The sequence below is a fragment of the Aphis gossypii genome, unplaced genomic scaffold (genome assembly GCF_020184175.1).
Source record: "Aphis gossypii isolate Hap1 unplaced genomic scaffold, ASM2018417v2 Contig00089, whole genome shotgun sequence".
In the NCBI taxonomy this organism is placed as follows: domain Eukaryota; kingdom Metazoa; phylum Arthropoda; class Insecta; order Hemiptera; family Aphididae; genus Aphis; species Aphis gossypii.
The window spans coordinates 28,452-53,112 of NW_026083010.1; the positions used below are offsets into that span (position 1 = coordinate 28,452).

Below are 24,661 nucleotides of genomic sequence, written 5' to 3' on the forward strand. Positions count from 1 at the left end.
TTTTTAAATAAAACTATTATTAATAACTAAAGAATAAAGTACCATTTTTACTTACTTGTGTGAATGTACACCGCATAAATGCATAATATAATAATTATAGTAGTAGTAGGTTACTTCAATGATTACAGACATACTAGAATACTAGATTAAAATATAATACTGCCCAAAACGGCCAAAACAATATAGGTATACAGAAATAGAACGACTTCATTAGTTCAATAATAATATTATGTAATAATATGGCACAAAAATAAAATATTTCAAAGACTATTTAAAATATTTTTGCTTATATCGTCTTTGGTATTTCTAACATAGCGCTTTCTCTCTCGCACATCTCTTTGATTCACGTATCTTTCTCTATGCGTGGTCCATTTTTTATAGGTATATGGTCCTATGCTGCCTGTATACATTTTAATCAGTGTCCATTCTGATTGTTCTATTCTGTGATATTATATTCGAGTCATCACGCAGAAGAACTAATATTATCAAATTATTGTACATGTACCATATTACCGTACTCATATATTCAACAGTTATCAGATAACGCTATCTATCCCTGTTGTAGAAATGTTATCACATATTACCGGTATATCACCACTTATATTTGAAAAATTATAGTATAATAAGCATATTGTAGAGTAACAATATAGTCTGTCGCCTCGAAAGTATTAAATAATCAAATTTGTAAAGAATGTATTGATAGTAGACACATTAGCCCCGATATACATTAACGCTGTGTCCTAGCCTATATTTAGTACTTTCAAATAAATGTCTACAAATTCGCATCATCTGCTTAATGTATTCACTTATAGCTCTGATTATATTCTGATAGTTTCCTATCATTAGGATATTTATTCAATTAACAAATAGTCTAAGGATGCCACAGACTCTTAATAATGTTTTTATAGTATATACTATTATACCATTATTTCTATTGTATACATGTCCTTATATATCACTGAGTGGAGTCATGGTGAAAAACGTAAAATACAATCACATCTTTAGGAGTAATATAAATCATATGTATTGTATATATTTTATATATATTGTATATGATATTCATAATTTTATGTAATTAAGGTATCATTTTTATATAATGTATACATAGTAGGGGAAAAATATATGATATATTTACAATTTTATGTGATGAAGATACCATTTTTTAAGGCAAATAATTTATACAATGTACATTGTTGTGGATTAAAATCCATATGAAAAATACAACATGGTAGTGTTTTTCCGTTCAATTGACAAGCCATGAACAATCTAAGTTTTTCAAGTTGAAGACTGTAGCGTGTGGCATAAACTTTTAGATAATTTGTTGTTTCTGTAAACCTTTAACGTAAATTCTATCGAATTTTAATGACTGAAATAGTTTCTGTATTTATCCATACTCGACATCGCCGTATTCCAATGATAATCCATGCTGCAGCATGTAAATAAATGCAGCAATAATACGTCAAGACGTACACCGATTGTAAAGAAACTCACCAAAAGCAATCAATCATTTCTACGCTCTTTAAAAGTTCTATAATCATGGATGAAATGTATTTGGACGTAGCTGGCGGATATGAAGAAGATTGCAAAATAACTCAAATGCAGTACCACTCTTTTCTTCTGTATTCGACTACAGCTTTATCCAATAACGATGAAATTAGAATATCTATTAAAAATATGGACGCCTTGCGAGAGCTATCTTTACATTGAAGGAAAATTAAATATACCTGCAGATATTACAGCAGAGAAGGGTGAATTCAACTTTACAAATAATGGCTTAGCGTTTTTATTTTCTGAAATCCGATATGAAATTAACGGAGTGGAAATACAAAAATTAAAATCTCCTGGAATATCTTCGAGTCTTAAAGGTTTTTGCTCACTCACTCCGAGTGAATTGAACAATCTACAAAATGCTGCTTGGGACGTAGATATGGATGCCAGTGATAATAAACATTTCATGTTAAATAACAAATTCACTGGTTGTATCCCACTCAAACACTTGTTTGGATTTTGTGAAGACTATAAAAAAATACTACTCAACTGTAATCAACAAATAATTTTAAACAGATCATCTACAGATTTTGATGCGATGTACGTTTTGGCGACAATTCCTAATGAAAAACTTAAAAAAGTAGCCATTGAATTAAATAAAACTATTTGGAAGATGCCCATCATCAGAGTTAGTGATAAAGAAAAAATATAACTGTTAAAAGTATTATACTCTCGTAAACCAGTTGCGTGTGCGTTCAGAAATTGGGACTTGAGCGAGTATCCAGTTCTCCCTCAGAACACTTCTCATTCATGGACGGTAAAATCAAGCAGTTTGTTGGAGAAACCTAGATTTGCATTAATTGGACTTCAAACCGATCGAAAAAATAATATATTTAATCCATCAGGACGATAAGATCACTGCTATTTGAAAAACCTAAAAGTACATTTAAACTCTGAAGTATATCCATATGAAGATTTTCGTGCAGATTTCACAAACAACGTTACTGCCATATTGTACAAGGCATAATATGATGAATTCCAGAAATCGTACTACGAGAGAGAGAGTATAGTGACCCTTTACTTCCTAAAAATATTTTTCAACAATTTGTACCAATCATAGTCGTGGATTTATCACGACAGAATGACAACGTAAAATCATCGACTGTAGATTTACGAATTGAATTCGAAACAGACAAAGCCATTCCAGCAAAAACCGCAGCTTATTGTCTCATTTTACACGATCAAATTATAACTTATAACCCGTTTAATGGCGATGAAAGAAAATTGTAAATAATTGGTAAAAATAAAAAATTTTTTTTTTTTAAAACATATGATGTTGTTTTTATTTAATTATTCACCATATTAAAATATAATTATAAACATTTTTTTTTCTGATTATATTACAATAAAATATTATATAATTAATTATTTCAGATAACTTAATCTACGGCTTGCCTTTGCCCTTTCACGCGCTACAAATACTCTTGTCCTCGGTCTGTTGACTTCAGCATAAAAAAAAAATGTGGTTTAAGTATACAACATTATGTAAAATATATTAGTATTACCTCGGTTTCGGGTGAAGAAGATAACCAGCCCCTTGCCAATTGTTTGAGTGCTTTAATCTTTATATCTGCTTTTAAGCAAGTACCTTGGACTGAAATACGTTCTTTTAATTTCTTGACCTCAATGTGCTCCAGATAATCCTCAGCATCGCTAATTTTTGTATCTTTGGGTAACGGCATTTCCTTCCCCAGAAACATTGAAATCTTACAGGCCTGAAGCAATGAAGCAGACCGGACATAAATATTTTTCATCTGAATAACTTCTTCCATGGCATCGCTCAATTGTAAAATCTTTTTAACATTCTCCTTAGTTAACTGCACATTTTGGTCTTGCTGCAAGCATTTGATTGACAGAATGTTGACACCGTTGAATTCCTCTATTGCCATCAATTTAAATTCCTTTAACAGTAAGTGCGATGGAAGTCTAAAGTTTGCGGTGTTAAGAAGTGTATTTAGGGATTGAAACAATTCCACACTCATTTTCGCGCATTGAGAGTTACTTGTAATACAAACAACACAATAATTAAACAAAAGTTCCGGATCTAAGTCAATATGTATATAAACATTGCTATCAATAAAGAATGTGTTACAGTCGATCAGATTATTAACCATTATGAAACGCTGAAAAACACTGAAGGTTAAGCGTAGAAATTGTTACAACTTGAAGAGCGGGTTACGACTGACTTGTCATAAAATCGTGCCATCCTTTTTATGCAGTGCTATCGAACGCTTGTTTAGAGCGGGGATGAATTCCTACTTTTTAGTCAGGATGGGAGTAAAAACTCATATGATGTACAACAGGGTTATGGAACGAAACATAGTGGGGGTATGGATAACAAATATTATGTTATAAAAGAATATTTATTATCATTAACAAGATATTATTATTAATAATTATAAAAAGACTTTTGTAATGGAGTGAGTAGATAGTTCAGCTGACTTGCCGTCTATGAAGTCGGAAAGAGATGGTAGGTAGGATGGCTGTCTGTTAAAATACGTAGGACCATCATTTTCATCGACAGCCTATAAAATATAATTATAAACATTTTTTTTTTTTCTTTCATAAAAATTATATACGACATACGCGTATTGGCCTTGGTTTGGTTTTCCGAATCGGAGCCCATACTGTCTCTAATGGATTCATTGAATGTGTTACTAAATATTCTCTGAGGCGCTTTTCCTCGTCAACACTCTCAGAATAAAATAAAATGTAATACTTAAATATTTTTTCTGATTCTATTTATAGAATAGAAATGTATTTAATAAATTTATTTACTCGTGACTGTGATGGATCGTCTTCATTATATCTTAGCAACGGAGACATACTTGAGTATCTTGGTGGTGAAGGTTGTAGCATTTCTATATCAAAGACTTCAGTATAAAACTAAAATAAATAAAAATCAGTAATTGAAATAAAAATGTTTATAATATGTTTCACCATTAATTCCTCAACATCGTGCATCTCTTTTCTCTTGGTTGGTGAAATAAATTCTGACGGGGTATCAACTATCTAATTTAATGCATATGTTAAATATTTTTATTATAATTTCAAAATATATTCTTACTTTTAACGAATTCTTCGATTTTGTTATCCAATTGATTGCAAGCTGTTCAGTTGCAAATAATATTACTTGGGTTAAAAAACTCTGTTTGTTCTTTGGTATATGTTTCGCGATTAATTCAATATGAATTCCTTTGGTTATTGAAATAACTTCATCGAGTGTAGCGGATTTATCAATATTAAAATCAGTTTTAAAGTATTCGGATATTTGCTCAAGTCGATTTAAAATATTAAGTCTTACTATATTTATTATTCTTGATACGGTTTCAAAAATGATCCACTCTAAATCTTGAATTGTCATAAGATCTCTTCTATTCAATAAAATTCTACATCCGATTGTTTCTTTAGACTCTACGACTAATACATGCTCTCCCCTATATACCATACTTGTGATCAAAACCGATTCACATTCCAAAAAAGTGAATTTTTTATATTTCACAGCGGAATTGAGAATGTGGGATAAAATATTACCCATCAATGAATAAATACGCTTCAAGAAGTCTGGAGAAATATTTACATACGGTGCCGGTGTAATTATTCTCAACACAATATTAAATTTATCTTTTTGGATCGAATCCACATCGGATAATCATCAAACATCTTAAAAACTTGCGATTTTCAAAGTCAATTGTGAAATTTTTACAATCGATGAGTTCGGACGGCGATGTAGGTGCAACATATTTATACAAACGGTTCATTTCACTTATTGGCCCTGCCATATTAATACCGTTAAGGTGTGATTCCTCAGGATGCGATTGTAGACACGCGACTCGTGCGGCTGACGCAGTGCGACCGAAATTTCGGCCGCACCAGCCGCACGGCTCAATGACGGATTCCCTACAATACAAATGTTGACGCACGAGACGCGCGGCTGCCGGATAGTCCAACATTCGTCCAAGCACGTGTGATCAGTTAACAAGTGCTACGTAATACATACTAGTGAAATATTTTTATTATAAAACCAGACATGTTACGAAGTCGAAAAAAAAAATGCTCATCAAACTACTTCTTTTAGAAGAGATCAACGAAGAAGAAACAATACTCGAACATGCCATTAAAATATATAACACGAAAAATACCCACGATTTGTTTCTCACCAGAAAAATTGAAGGGTTTTATAGCATTTTAATTGAAAAACATTTGTTTAAAGATGAACAAAAATTTAGAGAATTTTTTCGATTGAGTTACGATCAATTTAACTATGTTTTAAATATTATTGTTGATGATATCAAAACCAATCCTAGCAATCGTGTCAGACAGCCCATTACACCAGGCGAAAAATTATCAATTACATTAAGGTAAGATTATGTGACTATTATTCCATCAGAAATAAACCCTTTTTTTTTTAAACAACATGTTATATAAATGATGTATAATCACATTTATGGAAATGTATGCACTTCATAACATTTCCTACAAATAATAAAAATTAAAAAATACAAAACAAAAAAATAATGTTTTAATGACAACGCATCATACAACTTGTAATAATAAATAAAAACAAAAAATATTAATGTATGTAATTAAACAAAAGTTAAATTTTTAAAAATTTTCGAAAACAATACAAAATAATAAAATAAACAAAACAAATCAATACCTTATTGTATTATATTAAAAATACCAACATTAAAAAAAAATTACTGGTTTGGTATAATCTCAATTATTTGATGATTGAGGCCAATAATCACCGGATAGATCCGTATATTCACTATCTAATGATGTTCATGTGGAATAATCTCCTATACCGAGGTATGAATTTTCAAATCGGTTTTCTGGAGGACAAAGATGCACAGATTTTGGAAATTCATAACTTGTAGAAGGCCGAGTTGGAACTTGAGAAGCTGGCATATTATCTTTTTGATAATTATTTTTTAGCTCTAGTTCACTAACAATACTTAATATATCCAATTTTGCTTTTACTTTTAATTTTAGAGAAAATTGTTTTACTGTTAACGCCATACTTTTAAAAAAGGCGTCGATTGGATCGTCGTCTTCAATTTTTGTCAGTTCTTCCATCAACTTGTTCCTTTCTTGGCTTCTTTTGTTTAAAACTTCTATTAAGGCATCACTTCGCTTCACTTTTTTGTTTGTTTTTGAATCAGTGGTCAGTTTTTGTTTGGTGGTTTCATGTTCAAGCATCAAAGACGATGGCTGTGGTTCATTTTCCTCAACGTTTTTTTCACTCAGCATACTATCATTAAATATTTCTGTTTCGTTAGCAGCATCAGTGTGATCGTCTTCGTCTATATCTTCTTCATTTAATAATATATTAGACACACTCCTGTAAATAATAATTTTTATTATTTATCAATCCCTTTGCACCTAGCTAGATAAGCTCGGTGAAAAAATATCTTACGGTCTTTCATAAGCTGCCACGTCAAGGAAAGATAAAATATCAGCGAGCTGCCACTTGGTGGGCTTATTTTTTGCAGCTGATCCAGTACTCAAATTTCTGCTTCTTTTTTTTCTATTGTACGTATCTTTTATGTTACGCCAACGCTTTTTGCAATCATCAACTATACGACAACCAAAAAATGTCGATGAAAAACTAAATTAATATCCAGTTCGAGTAAAAAAAAAAAACAACATATTACATAATAATAACTACACGACGGTGTGTGAAAAGCAGAAGTTGTCCATTTTAACTGTGTAACTTAATGATATCACAACAAAAACCCTTCGTAAACTACGTGTAAAAATAGCTAAGTAAAAAAAAAAATATTAGATCTTTGAGCAGTGGCGTATAAGTAGGCTTCAATTTCTGGCGAAGCACAGAAATATTTTGATTTTTAACCCCTAACTAACTTCGTTTGAAAATCCCCATCCACACGAAAAAACACACATTTTTATTGTCTTATTCCATAATTTATTATTACGTTAATTTCCTTATATATATATTATTTATATACATTGTTTATCGTCAAGACAAGAAAATTTTCCATATAAAATGTAAAATATCATATTTATTTTTGTCATACAATGAATTGTATTTAGGAATTTCCTATATGATATACATCGTATATTTATAATTTATAAAATCAAGTATTTATTTGTGTACTATATTTAAATTTAGACCGTAGAATAATATGGAAAAAATGTAAATCAGACGATCTTATAGCAATACTACTTCATATTTATATATTCTGTAATTATATAATTAATGGATTGTTTTAATTTTAACAGATATATGGCTACAGGAGAATCATTACGATCTTTAGGATTTGCATTTCGAATATCTCAGAGTTATATAACTCGTATTATACAGTTGGTCTTAAAAAGTTTAAGCTTACGATTGCCTGGTATATTATTAAAATCTCCATCGAAAGAAGATTTGATTCAAATTGCTCGTGATTTTTTGGGAAAATGGAATTTTCCCAATTGTGTAGGTTCAATCGATGGGAAATATATACAAATATTTTGTCCAGGAAAGAGTGGTACATTATTTTTCAACTACAAAGACTTTTTTTCTATTGTTTTACTAGCTATAGTTGATGCAAACTGTAAATTTATTTACGTCGATATTGGTTCGTATTTAAAGTTTAGCTACGCGGAGTGGAGTGGTACGGGGTTACCCCGCAAAATGTTTGTCCACTACTCCGCTTGTCAAAACTTTGAATAAGTATAACTCATAAACTACTCACCCTAAATTTGTTTTTTAGGTATCGAATTACTCAGAAAATTATTCTGCTTTGGAATATGAAATTAAAAATCTATGTTGTCATTCAAAAAAGTAAAAAACTTAAAAAATTATAAGGATAAAAAATATTTAAAAATATAATTTTTGTATAAAAATGTTGTTTTTTTAACAATTTGAAACTATGTAAAAACATGTATAATTTTAGAAATAATGAGTGTTGTTTGATAAAAGAATCACCCTGTATTATAAATTGATTTAGCAAAAAAAAAAATACCACTTACCACTTTTTGTTTTTAAAACAGATGATATTATCTCCTTCCAAATATTTTCCCTCACCTGTAGGTCTTTATATTCTGGGAGTTTTAAGTCGAACAAGCATGGATGTTGACTTACACATTCAGCTAAAACCGTGTCTTCTTCCAAAGAAAATGAAATTTTCGAGGACATTTTTTTAAAAAAAATTGCAAAACGTACAATATCGAAAAAAAAGTTGAGTGGTCATCAGTCGCGCGGCTGGTGCGTTTTGACTGCCTCCGGAGCGGTCGCAATCGCTCGTCGTCAGTCGTATGCGATTGTCGCGCACGGCTACGGCGGTGTAGGGAAACTAAACAATATGAAAATGGACAAACCAGTGCCGAAATTTCGGTCGCACTGCGTCAGCCGCACGAGTCGCGCGTCTACAATCGCATCCTAAGGAATCACACCTTAAAGTTAAACCGAGATTTACAACTTGACACTGTTAAAACAAAACTATGACTGAATATTAGCGCTTAATTATTAATCGTCATTAAAATTATTATTATTATGAATGGTGGGGGATGATTGAGTTCTGTAAGTTATGTGTCAACTGTTAGTGGGGGTTAGTGGGGGGGGGTTATATTTAGTACGTATACATATATATAGGAAGGAATGGCGGGACTGGTTGCGGTTGCGACATCTATTGCTGGGCGGATGGTGGTGGTAATGTGGCGGTGGTGGAACCTTGGGCGAGTGGCGGGTGGCGGTTCGGGTGGTGGGTGGCGTTGGTGGTGTTTGAACTGTCTATTTATATCTACTGGTATATTAAACAGTATATTAAACTAGGTATATTAAACAATTCTTTAGTAAGCAAACTCTTAAATTTTAAAGTTTTGATTCAAAAAAATTTTTCCTAACGCAGGCTTCCTTTGTGTTAAAGGTTATATGGTTAATGTATCAAATACGATGATACGATTACTTTATTTTCATATATACCGCCAACAGCTGTACTATTCAGTGTGATATCGCCTAGCGGTGGGCGGAGTCACCAACCGCACATTCATTTGGCCGCGACTATAGGTTGATTTTTTTATATTCTCTCCAAGATTTCGTTTCCTTTTCTTTAATATTATTTCATTTTTAGCCGGTCTTCCTGACGGTAAACGTTTACTACCTCTGGTTATTAATGGTAAACATCTTGCTATTGTAGTTGGCTGTACTCTGATTGCTGCTCCTGACCTATTCCTCAATTGTACTGCTTGGTTTCCTGCTGTATGTAAAAATGATTCCCAATTACCTTTACTTTTATTTATTTTTAATCTTGTTTCTAATGTTTTAAGGCCAGATGAAGATGATCCACAATTTTGATGAATTTCTTTGAATAAATAAATTATATAGATTCTTGAGGTACTTGTTGTGAATTAGTTGTGTTCGTTGTAGCTGCAATAATATTTTGATTTGTTAAGGTTGTATTGTTTGAAATGATATTGTTAATTTGAACAGATTCTTCATTATTTATATTTTTTGTAATTGCAACATTAGAATCCAAAAGAAATGACTGAAAAAATTCTTCCGGTAGAGCTTTATCTCCATCTGCCAATAAAGCAATGTTATATCTAACGCTAGGTGTTACAGCAGGAAAATTTTGTGATAGTGTATCAAAATGCATGTAAATAGCACATTGGTGAATACAAAACTGTCCAAATTTACCCTTATTACAAGAACAAATCCCAATTTGCATGTTAACATTGAATGACTTTTCTTTATATTGAACAGTATATTCACAGTCCTTTACTTTTGGTATGTCTTCTTTGTTTATTTCCATAACTTTATTTATTTGAGTTTTCAAAAAAAGGTGTGCATTATGACTTCGGAAGTTTGAAAATTCTCTCAATCTACGACGATAATATTCTTCTAAAGTGGTACATACAAAATCAATTAAAGCAATCACATTATATGCTTTTACCCTTGATAAGACAGTATCCTTAAATATTCGTACGGTGATTTCTGAAAAATTATTTGTATGATGTCCATGACAAGAAACATCTCTCCATGCGATACACCATTTTTCTCGAGTCTAACAATGGTCCTGTAAATATTTTGTCCAGTTCTCATATTTTGAATTAGGTATATATTGCTTTTTCAAATGCTTCTTTAGCCAACACTTTGGGTTTGGATTCTGCATAAACAGTATTTTGAAATGATCGCATTAATTCTATTCTATCCTCTTTTATTATTTGATGTTTACTGTCCCAACACCACCTCCATACAGCTTGACAAACGTGAAAAATACATAGCAAATTTTTACGTTCAGGCCATGTTTTTTCTAATGCGTTAATTTCGGCAGTAGCACAATCAGTCATAAATAGCTGAGGGTAACCATTTCCACCAAAAGAATCATCCAGTAAACTTTTCACTAAACCAAAACCTGTACTATATGAAATGTAACTTTAACCTATATTTAAAATAAATTGTTTTGTTTATTTTTTTTTTTTAATTTAATAAATTATAGATATATTATTTAACTTTAAAAACTGCTGTAAAATACCTTTGGTTATATTAAATGGCTAAAGGAACTGCACCTGCTGCACATGGTGCCATCATAAATGTGATACAGTGATTTTCTGCATCACAAGCACTTGTACTGTCCACAAATACTATTTGTCCTGAGGTCTTTAATTTATGTGCTCTTTTCATAAGTGGAGTAATAATAACAACAGAAAATGGGTCTTTTAAAAATTTTATAGAAATACTTTGCTTTTCATAAATAATTTGCTCTTCTTCAAGTTTCTAAAATTATTGTGTTATAATATATTATCTATTAATAAGAAAGTATTTACTAAATAATTAAATAATATCATAAAGATATCAATTATATTTAAATTATTAATGAAAATAATATTAGGTACCTATGTGAATGTTGTTACTAACAATGTAAATAAGTATTTAAAAAGATATTATTATTATTATTATTTTATAAATGTTAGGTACTAAGTTAAAACCAAAATTAAACATATTTATTATACAGATACTTGCACAAGTATTGATTAACAACATTATTTTGCTGTAATTGAGTAAGTTAAAATTGTATTCAAATTATTACAATTCAAAATAATCACTATAGTATGTTTAGTAGGTATATAAAAAAATATTTATTATTTTGGTAAATTAAATACAAATTAACACTTAAAATGGCAATAATTTAACATTAGTACTGTTCGCGTTTATATGTCATGGTGTTGCATTCGTTTTTGTTTTCGTGCGATGCACTGCGTTGCGTATCGGTGCGTTGCGTAGCCGCGGTCATTGTCGGAGGCGGCGATAAGCCTCCGTGTGCGACAGACCGGTTAAATGTTCGTTGTGTTTTAACATTTTGAATTTTCGGTTATGTTGTCAGTAAAAGTTAAAGTCATGCTCTCAGTGCCACAAGTTTTCTTAAGTTTGCGTGTTTGTCCAGTTTTGTGTGGTGGCACTGAGACACTTATCTTCATTTTGTAGTGTCCGGCGGCATAGCCTTCGTGGTGAATGTCGTCGGCACCGTCGTTCTCTTGTCGCTTACTTCTCGTGGTGTCCACATCAATTCGTTTATGTTCCTGTGTCTACAGCCATTTTCTCATTGAAAAACACGTTTTTGTCACCTCTTTGTTTTTGTGAATCGACCGTCTGGTAAAGTATCGTTCGAGGCAATTTAATATTGTCCAGCGTCTAAACTGTTCATTGTTTATTAGTTTGCCAGCGGTCGCCTGTGAATAACGTTGTTTTGTCAATTGTGTCATCGTTTTTGGGCTGCAGAACACAACAAAGTGTTATTTACGTGATCTTTAATTTATAATACTGCGGTGTGCCGTCTTAGGCAGGTTCATCAAAGTTCAGGTACTGTCGCGTTGGGATAAAATCCGCCATCAATCACAATCTTATGTGAGTATTGGTCGACCATATTTGTTTGTTTTCATTGTTTAAGACCGACGGGCCTAGCCGCCAAAGGCTATTTATTATTATATCATATTGTATTAATTTGTTTTAAGTTTCAATTTATTATATTGTGTGCCGTATGGGCCACATATTTTGTCTTTACTATTTTTTATTGTATCAAGTTGTATCAAGTTCATATTTATTTATTGTGTGCCGTATGGGCCACATATTTTCATTGTTAATTTATTCTATAGTTTTATTGTATTCAGTGTGCCTCTATAAGGCCAGCATTATTTTATCATAAATCATTATTATATTTTGTATTTACTGTTATTATATATTCAGCATTTTTCTATTATAAATTGTTATTACACAATCAGAATTATTTTATCATAAATTATTATTATATTATTATCATTGTTATATGAATTATTGTTGTTATATTTTATTATTATAAGGCTCATTTATTTATGTTATTTAAGGCGAACAAGCCAGCCTATTATGTGTAATTAGGCACTTGCCGCGCCAACAAGTACCATAGTACCTAGGTATTATATTCCTATTTTGGACTTTGGAGTTTGAACAAATATAAAAGCCTAAAGTCAAATTAATTGTAATAATAATTTAAAATTATAACACTAGTATAAATTAATGATAAAAAAGATAAAAGACCACAACTACTCAAAATCCTTTTAAATATTTATAATTCAATTCAAATTCAACACATCCATGATGATTGATTAACTATTTTGACCTACATGACTCCTACTTACCTACTAAATTCTCAATTTTGTTTATACCTACTATGCAATAAGTGTGTGTAATCTTCCTTTAAATACCTTTGTTGTAGATCCTTTTTATATAATACCTATAACTTATAGTCTAAACTTTGTAGTAGATATAATTAATGACTTATCTATAGGTACCTCAACTAAAGCTTGACCAGTACTTGGTACCAAATTCTTTAACCTCCATTTATCATGCCAATTTTGAAGTGTCAGATAAGTAGGATTTTTAAATCCGTTTGCCAAATCTTTCAGTGAGAAATTATCTTCTAATTCTAAAGATTTTTTATGGTGTTTTTAGCTTCAGTTATACTCATTCCATCACTAATACTTCCTCAAATTTTAATTTAATTGTTTGATCTGCTGGTAAAAATCTTAGTGTTGCTGCAGTATCCAGTGTATGATTGTGATTTTCATTTAATTTAATATAAGCAAACAATTCTCTTTGTAATAAATATAATATGATAGATAAAATATAATATTAAATATATTTTATTTTTAATACTTAAATAAAGATAGAAATATTATTTTCAAAATTTACAATTATGTAATTTGATTTCTACCTTTATAAATGAGTCTTTTTTCCTAGTAGAAGCTGTGTTCTTTTTTATTGTGATGGCAATAGAAGCAGAGCAATCTAAATTTTTAGATAAACCTTTTTTATTATCATTATTAGTTACTTTTCTGTAACTACTATGATGACAAATATACACTTTACTGAAATAAATTAAGTTCATTTAAAATTGTAATATACTTTTAGGTAGTTGATGCATTACTTAAAAATATTTTCTAATTTTATTAAAATTTATCCATATTTTTATTTAAATTAAAAAAAAATAAAATTATGGTTATTAATAATTAATAAAATAACACATTGTTATTAGGTAGGTACCTAGGTATATTAAATAAATAAATTGTATATTCTACAAGAAATTTATAATTAATAACAATATCAAATACAAATGTCAATAAATATAATGATTATATTTATCTATAACAGTAATATTAGATTATTCTTTCATTGATATTTTTAATAAATACATAAGTTGAATATTAGGTTACTAATAATATGTTAGGTTATACTACATTACTCTATAACAATAATAATATATTTATTTGCAAATATTCACAGCACTTTGATAAGCTGATAACTTGTGGTAGTTTTATATTCAATTTACAATAAGGTACCTACACAGAATAATATATTAAAATCAAAAATATACAATTTCAAAGTCATTTAAATATTTGTATTTCAAATAAAATTTAAAATGTTTTATCTCATAAAAATTGTTAATATTCATTTTAAGGATTCTACACAAGTTTATTGCTACCAGAAAATTTTTTTCGAATCAAAACATTAATTAAATTTAAGAGTTTGCTTTCTAAAGAACTGTTTAATGCATTTAAATGATGATCCAACTTATAAGTTATATACTATTGATTATAAATAACTAAATATACATTGTATGTAGGTGTAGGTAATAATATATATCTAGTAATAAAGTTAATAGTGTATTATGTTGCTATAGCTTGTTTTTAATGAAATGTACTCATTTAGTTATACTACTACTGTTAAATTGTTGAATAGGTTCCAGTAAAAATGTTAATCTAATTAGAACTAATTATAAATTATTACTGTTATTAGAATTAAAATATATGTGTATTAAGTAAATAACACCTATGATGCTACAATCTTTTTACCATTTGGTAATGATCTCCGAACATTCCATTTAGGGCCGGTTCTACCACCTTTAGATAACTCATAGTTAAACTTATCCATCGGATAATTTGACTTATACCGTTCTACAATGTCTAGTTATCCCTGAAGCTGTTGGTAAAGTTATTGGTAACTTGTCAAACAGTATTACTACTGAATAAGTATTTTATCTGGAGGATAATCTATGGTTATATCGAATTATTATCATATTGTGAAGAGATGTTATAAAAACTGTACCTAATACCTATAGAGTTTTACTATAAAATTGATTTAGTTTAAATTCGAGTCTTATATAAGCTTATAATCATTTTTAACAAAAAAAAATGTTTTGTAATTTTGATATTATATCTGATGAAGATGAATACAATATTGAAGATTTGCCGAAACCACGAAAAAAAAGTATTTCGAAATCGAATGGACGATTTAGAAATGTGGGATGATGATGAATTTTTTATGAGATTTAGACTAAAAAAAACCACAGTTATTGAACTTTTATCTAAAATTGAATTTAATTTAAAGTCAAAAACGAACAGGTAAGTAATTTATTGTATATATTTATATGAAGTTATTGTTATAGGTATATTTATACCTAACTATTTCTAAAGTAAATTAGCCATCAGCAAGAGCAGATTAGGCAGTATTATAATTATAAAATCGGGAATTTTTCACATTAGGTTAGCACTTAGCACGTTGACTGACAATCGATTAATTTTACTGCATATTAAATAGTAATCGTCTATTCGTATCTATATTGACACTTTAAAATATTATTACTGCTATAGCAGAATTCTAAATACCTTCCAAAAAGTGGCATTACTGTTATGTCAGTAATATTTCCAATGGTTACTTATGAAAAAAAAAGTTGAGTTGCCCATATTAAGCATATTATTGCGCATTTTGCACTATTGATTATTATTGATAATTATTTCCGTTTTATATATAGGTTCACATAATCACATGATGGTAATTCCATGTGTCAATTTAAACTTTAAAGCATGCCTATTGAACAAAATGGTACTTCCAAGTGTCCGTCAACGTGTTAGGGTGGTTAAAGCTCTAGAGTGGCTAAACGTTTGAGGGAGGGGGGGCATTCATATGTTTCTATATTAAAAATATAAATTAAAATTCTGTTTTAATTTACTTTTCAGAAACCGTGCCATATTGCCTATAACGAAATTGTTATTGACACTTAGGTTTTACGCATTAGGGACAATTTTGCTTGCTGCTGGAGACTTTGTGGGCGTCAGTAAAACTTCAGCCTGTAATATTGTTCGAACAGTTACTGAAGCTATAGCTTTTTTAAGACCGTTGTATATTAAAATGCCAGACCATCATTGTAGTATTCAGGAAACTAGATTAAAATTTTATAATATAGCACGATTTCCAAGAATTATAGGTGCCATTGATTGTACTCATGTCAAACTTCAATCACCTGGTAATTTATTGAACTACTTCATTCATTATTTATTTTTAAATTATATTAAATTAGGCGACTTACTTTTGTTTATATTTTTAGGAGGAAATATAGCAGAAGTGTATAGAAATAGGAAAGGTTATTTTTCATTAAATGTCCAAGTAAGTAGTCGGAGGACCTTCACTTGAGATTCTTGATATAGTTGCGAGATGGCCTGGTTCGACCCATGACCAAGTCATATTTAACAACTCAACAATACATTTTAAATTTGAAACAAACGAAATGGGAGATAATATTTTATCAGGTGATGGAGGTTATGAATGTCGTCCATATATACTAGTTCCATTAATCTCTCCAAATACAAATGCTGAATTATTATACAACGAATCTCAAATAAGAACTCGAAATACAATAGAAAGTTTGTTTGGAGGATGGAAGAGGAGATTCCCAATATTCTCACTTGGTATAAGAACAACACCAGATAGAGCTCAAGCAATAATAGTAGCTACAGCCGTACTACATAATTTGGCTTCAGTATTAGGAGAATCAATACTTCCAATAGACCCAAATATTATGAACCAAGAACCTATACATGAAGAGTGGAATGCACCATTAGCTGTAGAAGAAAGAGGAAATAATAAAACATCTGTTAGAACGAGTTTAATTAGAGACTATTTTTCAAACCTTTAAAATTTAAGAATATTTAAAACAACTAAATATATTTATATATTTTAACTTTAAATGTATACTAGGAAATATTATTTTATTATTATTATATAATTATATCTTAAAATTATTAAATTCCAAAAAGAACTATTAAGTTAGTAAAAAATTTAAATTAGATCAATTATTTTTGAAGCATTTTCATTTTTAAATCATGTTCTTCTTTTAAAAATTGTATCTTAAGATTATGTTCTTCTTTGTTGTAGTCAATCATTTGTTGAAAATATTTTTTTTGCAGGTCTATAAGTTCTTTTTTACTATGAAGCATTTCTGTAGTGCTGGCTGATATCTGTTTTTGATCAGTAGAAGTAGAACTTTTGAATAGTTTCTTATGGCTATTATAAGTTGTATTTTTTTTTATTCCTATTATAACATAGTTTGTGTTAAATTTGTCACATTATAAATTTATAAATCATATTATTAATAATATATACTATTACAATGATTATTAAATAATATTATATAATATGAATGAAATTATTATGAATATGCAAAAAAATTAAACCATTGTACAGAAGTAGTTTACTTTACAATTTAGTTCATAATATATAGTTAAAAACAATTTGGAGGAGTTTATAGTTGTCATATTTTTAATTTTAATTTTTAAGAACTGTAAATTTAATATTTTAATTGATATTTTTTTAAATAAATTTTATTCAGTATACATTGCACGACTTTTTAAAATACCTGCATTACATATGTTTCACTAATAATATTACTAATAATTGTTCAACTAAAATTGTCCGATGCAACTTTTGTATAGTTGATTCTGCTTTATACCAATCGGTTCAATTCCTTAATTTTTGAAAAATATGCAAATGAAATTATAGAATGAAAGTTGCCAGTAAGCATTTAACATTTTCAATATTTATACTTAATAATTATAAATTAAAGTATCTATTATTATACAAGTATTAAATAGGTATATAGGGAAATGCATTACCATTTACCAAATAAAAACAGAATGAAGATTACACTTTCATTACATATTCATATTATATAGTTTATAAAGTTGAAATATAATACAATATATATAAAGTTACTTTTGATAACAGGAGTATAGCTTGAAGGATTTGTAGGTGGAACTAATAAAGGATGGCGCGGAGTTTATAAGGATGCCGGAGACCAATTCTCAAAGGAAGCATTTGACACATCTGTTAGTGGCACAGTTATAGCAACAGGCCCTTCACTACTATTAACCAACTATGCATAGCAAAATACAATAATAAATATCAATACAAGAATCATAAAATAAAATAAAAAACAATTCTAAAAATAGCAATAGTCCATAATTACATGGTTAAGATCCATAGATAATAAAGAATGGATAGGCCATGTTCCCTTATCACACGTTCCCGAACACATTTTAGCAAAAGTGCCTTTTTTTTTTATTCCATGAATAAATTTTTACTTCCAGCTTTATTCTAATATTCCACTCATTTTTAAAAGTGGGAATTATCAAAACTACAATAAATATAAAATGGGTAGATAATAATATGATGTATAATTATTATAATATAGTCAAAATTAAATAATAAATAAACAATGTTTCTATGCAATAGTTGTGCATACGTACAATATATAATACACATGTATTAATATTTAATAAAATCATAATAAAAAAAAAAATTATACAATATAATAAAATAATAATAGTAAAAAGTTATAATAACGACATAGGTACCTAATAAGTAATATTAAGTAATACCAACAAATTAATTATTTTGTCATTATTCATGATTGAAGAGTACCATTTTAGTAAATTTAGCTCTTGAACGGCCTGATTTTATATTTGTATCATTCACTTTTCGAACTTCATGAAATACACGAATGTCTACATATTTAAAAACAATTAACTTTATAATTTGATTCTTGTGTGTATCTAAAAATGATTCCTGATCAGGGCAGTTTGAAAAAAGTTCTCTGTTATACTTGTACAAATTTTGTTTAATTTTAACCAACAAATATAATTTGTTTTTAATATTGTTGAAATAAGTTGGTGGATAGCTTCGGATTAATCATACTGTTTCTTGACAAACTAGTACTACACTTTTACTGGGGAAGATTAAACCACCACGATTTTTTATAGTAAGTAAAGTATTTCTATTATCATCTGAACTATTGGTAACTAGTGAAGCTTGACAAGTAGGACAAGTGATAGATATTAATATTTTTTTTATTACAAATCCAGCAATATACTGTGATGTATCTTCAACAAATTTTGTAATATTCATATAAGATTCAAAATAATCATGGTCCAAAAGATGAACCTCTGGTTTCCAAGTATCATCAATTTGTTTCTCCTCTACATATGAATTAACTGTTAACATTTTAGTGTTATCCAATATAGAACAGTTGCCAAATTCAGACCCAACTATTTCATTATGTACTAATATGCGTTTGTATGCTGCTTGAAATTGTTTGCATGTTGGGTTGTTGTTGTAGCCTAGTCTACTTCTGATAGCACTGAATGTAGTTTCTATATGATCTTGACTAATTTTGTAGGTAAGTAAATAATTTAGTTTTTCTTTTGATCGTAAATCATTAAACATTTCTACTGCATTTTTAAGTGACATTATCATACCTACAAAACCAGTGGTTCTATTAGAATTGATAATTTTTTTTCCATCAGAAAATTCTAATCCCTTTATGTATGTTATAAATTTGTCAATAAAATCTGTATAAAATAGTATTGTGTTATCTGATATTGATTTGCCATAAGGTTTTGTAGAAAATTTGTTTCTGCTATTGAGAATATCAAAGGCATTATTAATATATTTTATAAATTCTGATGTCGGTCCTGCCTTAATAAATTCATCATTATTTTGCGATAGGTAGGTCAATGCATCTGCTACACTACTACTAAGGGTTTGTGCAGCCAATCTAACATTCATAATTTCATTATGAAAATTAATATGTCTTTTTGTAAGTTTAGTTCCTAGACGTAACCCTTCTTTTTGCTCGAGTTCATAAAGTTTCTTAATGTATTCCCAATTTATTTCTTCTCCCTTAAAATTCTTTATAATAACTCTATTATTCCAAGCATTTCGTATTAATTTTAACATATGCGCAGGATCATAAAAACAAAACAATTTATCTTGTTCACCATTAAGTATAAATGGTTTTGGATTATCTACATTAAAAGTTGCTCCTAATTCTGTACACATTCTTAAATTAACTTTTGCACCATCAAAAGTAACTGAGCACAATGTCACACCAGTTTCACGTAAGAGTTCAATAGCCTTCATTAGTAAATTTGCCCGTTCCTTACCATTTAAACCATCAATCAAGAAATAAGCAATGGGCATTTTCCAGTATCCGTTGATACCAACTACAAGGAATACCAAAGCATTTTTAGCTTCAGGTATATTGTCATTATCGTATGAATATTCAGCTCCCATATTAATATAACCATGTATTTTAAGTTGACTATCTATTTCTACATGTCGACGTATACACATCTCATCAATTACAAGATTACAACAAATAGAACGGTCTTTAGCCATCTTAGAAATTGATTCAAAAGATTCCATTGTAAACCCTGGACTTCCATTCACTACCATGTACCATCTACGCAAAGTCCGAGGATTAGGAAGTAAATTATTAAAAGTTTTTCTAACATATAAATAAGCCTTAAGTGAATAGTATTGTAATGTAACTGAGAATTGCTTTAGTTCTTTTGAATAACATTGTTTAGTCCCAGATAATCCATTTTTAACTAACTTTTCTAAAACATCAGAACCTAATGCCTATAATAAATAAAACAAATTATGGTTTGATTGTAATAATTATTATTTATTTATTTATTTATTTATTTATATGGTAATTACACAGTAATAACTAATAAATAACAATTTTTATAATATATAATATAATAGTAACAATTAATTTAATTAGTTGGAATCAATAAATATAATTTTAAGGTCAATTTAATATACAAACATAAAATTTGGTTCAGGATTTTATTTTTTTTAATTCCAATCAACTGTTAATTATATTATTCAATTAATAAACGACAGAGCTGGGCACTAATAAGTTAGGAACTTAAGTAGTTATACTCATCTTAATTAGTTGCAATGTTAAAAAAAACTTAACTTGAACTAAAAAAAATTACTAACTTGCCCAGCTTTGATCAATAATGACATTAGGATGCCCAGTGAAATTTTAAAAATTGTCACTGGACTTCTTAAGTGAAATTCACTGAATTTAGGGTACCTTTAAATTATCAGCAGCAATTTCTGAAAGTAGACTTTTTTTTTTTAACACGTTAAGTAATCCGTTAAATGAATTAACTTTTTGATGGAGCCTTCTGTTTTTCTGATTTAACAATTTATTTTTGCGTCGTAAACATGATATAGTACATTTGATAACATTTAAATGTCTCTTCGCCCTTTTTGGAGTTGAAAAATTCTCAATAGACAGGTCACCAATTCGTGTACTATTCAAAATTTTCCTTTTTTTGGTTGGATTTGCAGTCATAGAGCAATCAGAAAAACTAAAAAAATAAAAAATAACATACTCGTAACAAGAATACAAACTTAAAAAAACATAAATTATAAAGTTACTTACCTTTTGTTGAAAGAAGTGTCCATTAAACTTATGTTATGTTCTGAATTTTCATTATTATTTGCAATGCTTTCATTTAGATTTCTGGTACTAGGTGTGCAATTCTGATGTACTATTTCTAATTGAGTAGAGCATAGATTTATATTTTCTTCTGGGTTTTCATTACTTACAACATTTTCATCTATGTTTGTGGTACCAGGTATACAATTCTGATGTACTATTTCTAATTGAGTAGAGCATAGATTTATATTTTCTTCTGGGTTTTCATTACTTACAACATTTTCATCTATGTTTGTGGTACCAGGTATACAATTTTGATGTACCACTTCAAATTGAGTAGTGCATAAACTTAGTACAGCAGTAGACCATAGTTTACGTTTGTAACCATTTATATTTTTGAAACATTTTATATCAAAATGTTTTGAACATAACTGATGCCAGTTAGAAACAGTAGTCAGACCTACACTGTCCATCCATTTTTGTCGCAATGCAGCGTCTTTTGGAAACCTATAATAATATAAATTATTTTAAATAAATAATAGATAATAATATTAAAGCTCGTGAATGATATGATACTTACATATGGAATGACAGAGTTTATTAATCAAAACAAATATCTAATTATTAATTTAAAAAATAATATCTTACAGATATTTAAATTTGAATTTAAAATTTGTCCTTTTAAATTTAGTTTTGTAAATAACGTTAAACTAAAATGACAATATTTTTATCATTCATAATAAATACAATATTATCACATTGATTATAAAAATGATTATTAACCACACAGCTGACCACAGTAACCATTATGGTATAAGCACTTTTATGAGACAGAGATATATCTGCTCTCTAGGATCGCGGCACTTTACGTTAAAAGTATAGGAATGGCCTATCCATTCTTTATTATCTATGTTAAGATCAGCTAAATCCAAATTATCATGCTCCAGTAAATCTGATTGCATAAATGAAGAATGCAAAGCTATAGCTACATTAAAAAAGAATTAATAAGTATATGATATCAATGTTGTATATTCAAAGGTGGATATTGGGTGGGGATATACACCCAGAAAGTTCAATAGCCTTCCAAATTGAATTGTACATGCATCCCTGGACAATACATTTAGTAACTTGGGCACAGGACCACCTTCGATGATGCTAGCTGTCATAAAAATAAAATCAACCAAATATTCACCTTGGTGTAAAATGTATTTATCATTAAAACACTATATTAAGCTAACGTGAGACGTTTTTGTTTAATTAATACATTCAACTTTTTGCTAGATACCTTAGAAAATGCTGATAAATTATTAAAAATGAACATAGCCTATAAAAAATTAATCTAAAAAATAAGAGAAGGAAAAAATTCAAATAAAAAACCAATACTATCTAAAAAAATAACAGATCAATAAGAATAATAAGCTTATATAAGTATAAATGTTATGCATGCATAAATATAGTTGTATTGTATTAGTAACATCAAATTTAGTGTGTTGATTTATTTGTGTGTATACTTATTGATGTGCAGATAGAATATTGGTTGGATATGTATCATATTAGGCTATTTAGTAATTATTCCCACATTGTTATTAATTGTGGAACCTATTATGTTAAAGCACTAAAAATTTACACTCATTGTTGTATTCGTGATGTGAAGTTTCTGAATTATTCATGGTATCAACCAAGCCAAAGTCAGGAGCATTATTTTCATTTCTGGTAGTAAGATCTATAAATTTTCAAATATGTTTTTAATTATAATTATTATTTAACTATCCATTTTAAATTAATAATAATTTTACATTGTTACTTTACCATTGTTAAATGTCAATTATGTGAATTAATCAGTGCAATAAATGAAAATAAATGTTACCTTGATCGTTATTGAATTCACTAGGATTCCTAGTAATTGAAATTGATATCAATTTGTGAATCCTTTGTATCACTAATTTTCACAACTCTTTTTTCACCACCACCAGTTTTAAACAACTCTTTGCATTCTTCAGCATACTCTTTCCTTGCACACTTTTTCAACCCATTGTATTTATCTTTTAATGTTTTAACCGATCTAAAATCACTAGTCACATTAACATTAAACTCATTTTGTATCGTTTGCCAGCAACTATCCTTTTGTTTCCACGTTTCTGAATCAGTTTCTTTGTTTTCAATGACATTCTTATACTTCTCCACCAAACTTATCAACCTGTTTACTTCATCACTAGTAAAGTTTTTTGACCGAGATTTATCTTTATTTTTGATTGCCGACATTTTAATTTATAACTTTAATAATAAAATATATTAAAAATATAAAAATCTTAATTAGGTAGGTAACCAGTTCAGTTTTAATTTTTTAAAAGACGTTAGTACGATACTACGATATTAAGAATTAAGATTATGATATTTTAATTATTATCAATAATCAACTATATTTATTACTGATAATACAACAATATCATGGAAAGAATAACAAATTAAAAATGTATTTTAACTACAGGTTAACAATCCAATAGATAGTAATTCATAACACAAATATGATTTGTAGAACACACATTGATAATCAATATAATAAATGTCTTGGATAACGGTATCTAAAAGATAGTTAACTCATACTTTATCTATAGTTGGTAGAACCTTAGTATTAGTTATTTGTTGGTATTCTGATATCCATTTATCTATGTCTTCCATACTCTGTAAGTTACTCCTAACTTCCTCAATATAATTTTTATCTTCAGAAACAGCTTCATTATTAAAGCTTTGAGGATACATTATGGGAAAAATGAGTAATACAATATAATAACTAACTCAGCACTCTTTAAGTATATAGGTAGTATTATAAATTAAATTATAATTATATAATTATATAATTTAAAAATCTTAACTCATAACATAATACCACCGTCACTATTCTAATGCAATATTGTAATATATTAATATATTATTATAATTAATATATTTTCATATATTATGATAAATTGATAAGATTATAATCGCATTATTAATTATGATCGTGAACTTGAAGGCGGCAAATTAAAATAGGCCAATCAGAAGCATCAAATCGATACCGG

The 24,661-nt window shown here is 28.8% G+C and overlaps 4 protein-coding genes and 2 pseudogenes across 4 annotated transcripts; 2 read left to right on the top strand and 4 right to left on the bottom strand.

Annotated features, from left to right (window-relative positions):
- The first annotated feature begins 1,648 nt into the window (after window positions 1–1,648).
- LOC126553171 (uncharacterized) lies at window positions 1,649–2,200 on the top strand. The gene has a single exon (XM_050208340.1). The coding sequence runs from the start codon at window positions 1,649–1,651 to the stop codon at window positions 2,198–2,200; it is 552 nt and encodes a 183-aa protein (XP_050064297.1).
- Window positions 2,201–3,029: 829 nt separating this feature from the next.
- On the bottom strand, window positions 3,030–3,662 carry LOC126553172 (uncharacterized). The gene has a single exon (XM_050208341.1). The coding sequence runs from the start codon at window positions 3,660–3,662 to the stop codon at window positions 3,030–3,032; it is 633 nt and encodes a 210-aa protein (XP_050064298.1).
- Window positions 3,663–4,552: 890 nt separating this feature from the next.
- Window positions 4,553–5,330, bottom strand: LOC126553173 (uncharacterized; annotated as a pseudogene).
- A 1,633-nt stretch (window positions 5,331–6,963) lies between these two features.
- On the bottom strand, window positions 6,964–8,695 carry LOC126553174 (uncharacterized). The gene is made up of 2 exons (XM_050208342.1): window positions 8,530–8,695; window positions 6,964–7,127 (listed from the first exon to the last, which is right to left on the bottom strand). Exons 1-2 carry the CDS (start codon window positions 8,693–8,695, stop codon window positions 6,964–6,966), a joined length of 330 nt encoding a protein of 109 aa, XP_050064299.1.
- A 1,180-nt stretch (window positions 8,696–9,875) lies between these two features.
- Window positions 9,876–15,713, bottom strand: LOC126553175 (uncharacterized; annotated as a pseudogene).
- An 882-nt stretch (window positions 15,714–16,595) lies between these two features.
- Window positions 16,596–17,003, top strand: LOC126553176 (uncharacterized). Its single transcript, XM_050208343.1, has one exon. The coding sequence runs from the start codon at window positions 16,596–16,598 to the stop codon at window positions 17,001–17,003; it is 408 nt and encodes a 135-aa protein (XP_050064300.1).
- The last annotated feature ends 7,658 nt before the right edge of the window (window positions 17,004–24,661 follow it).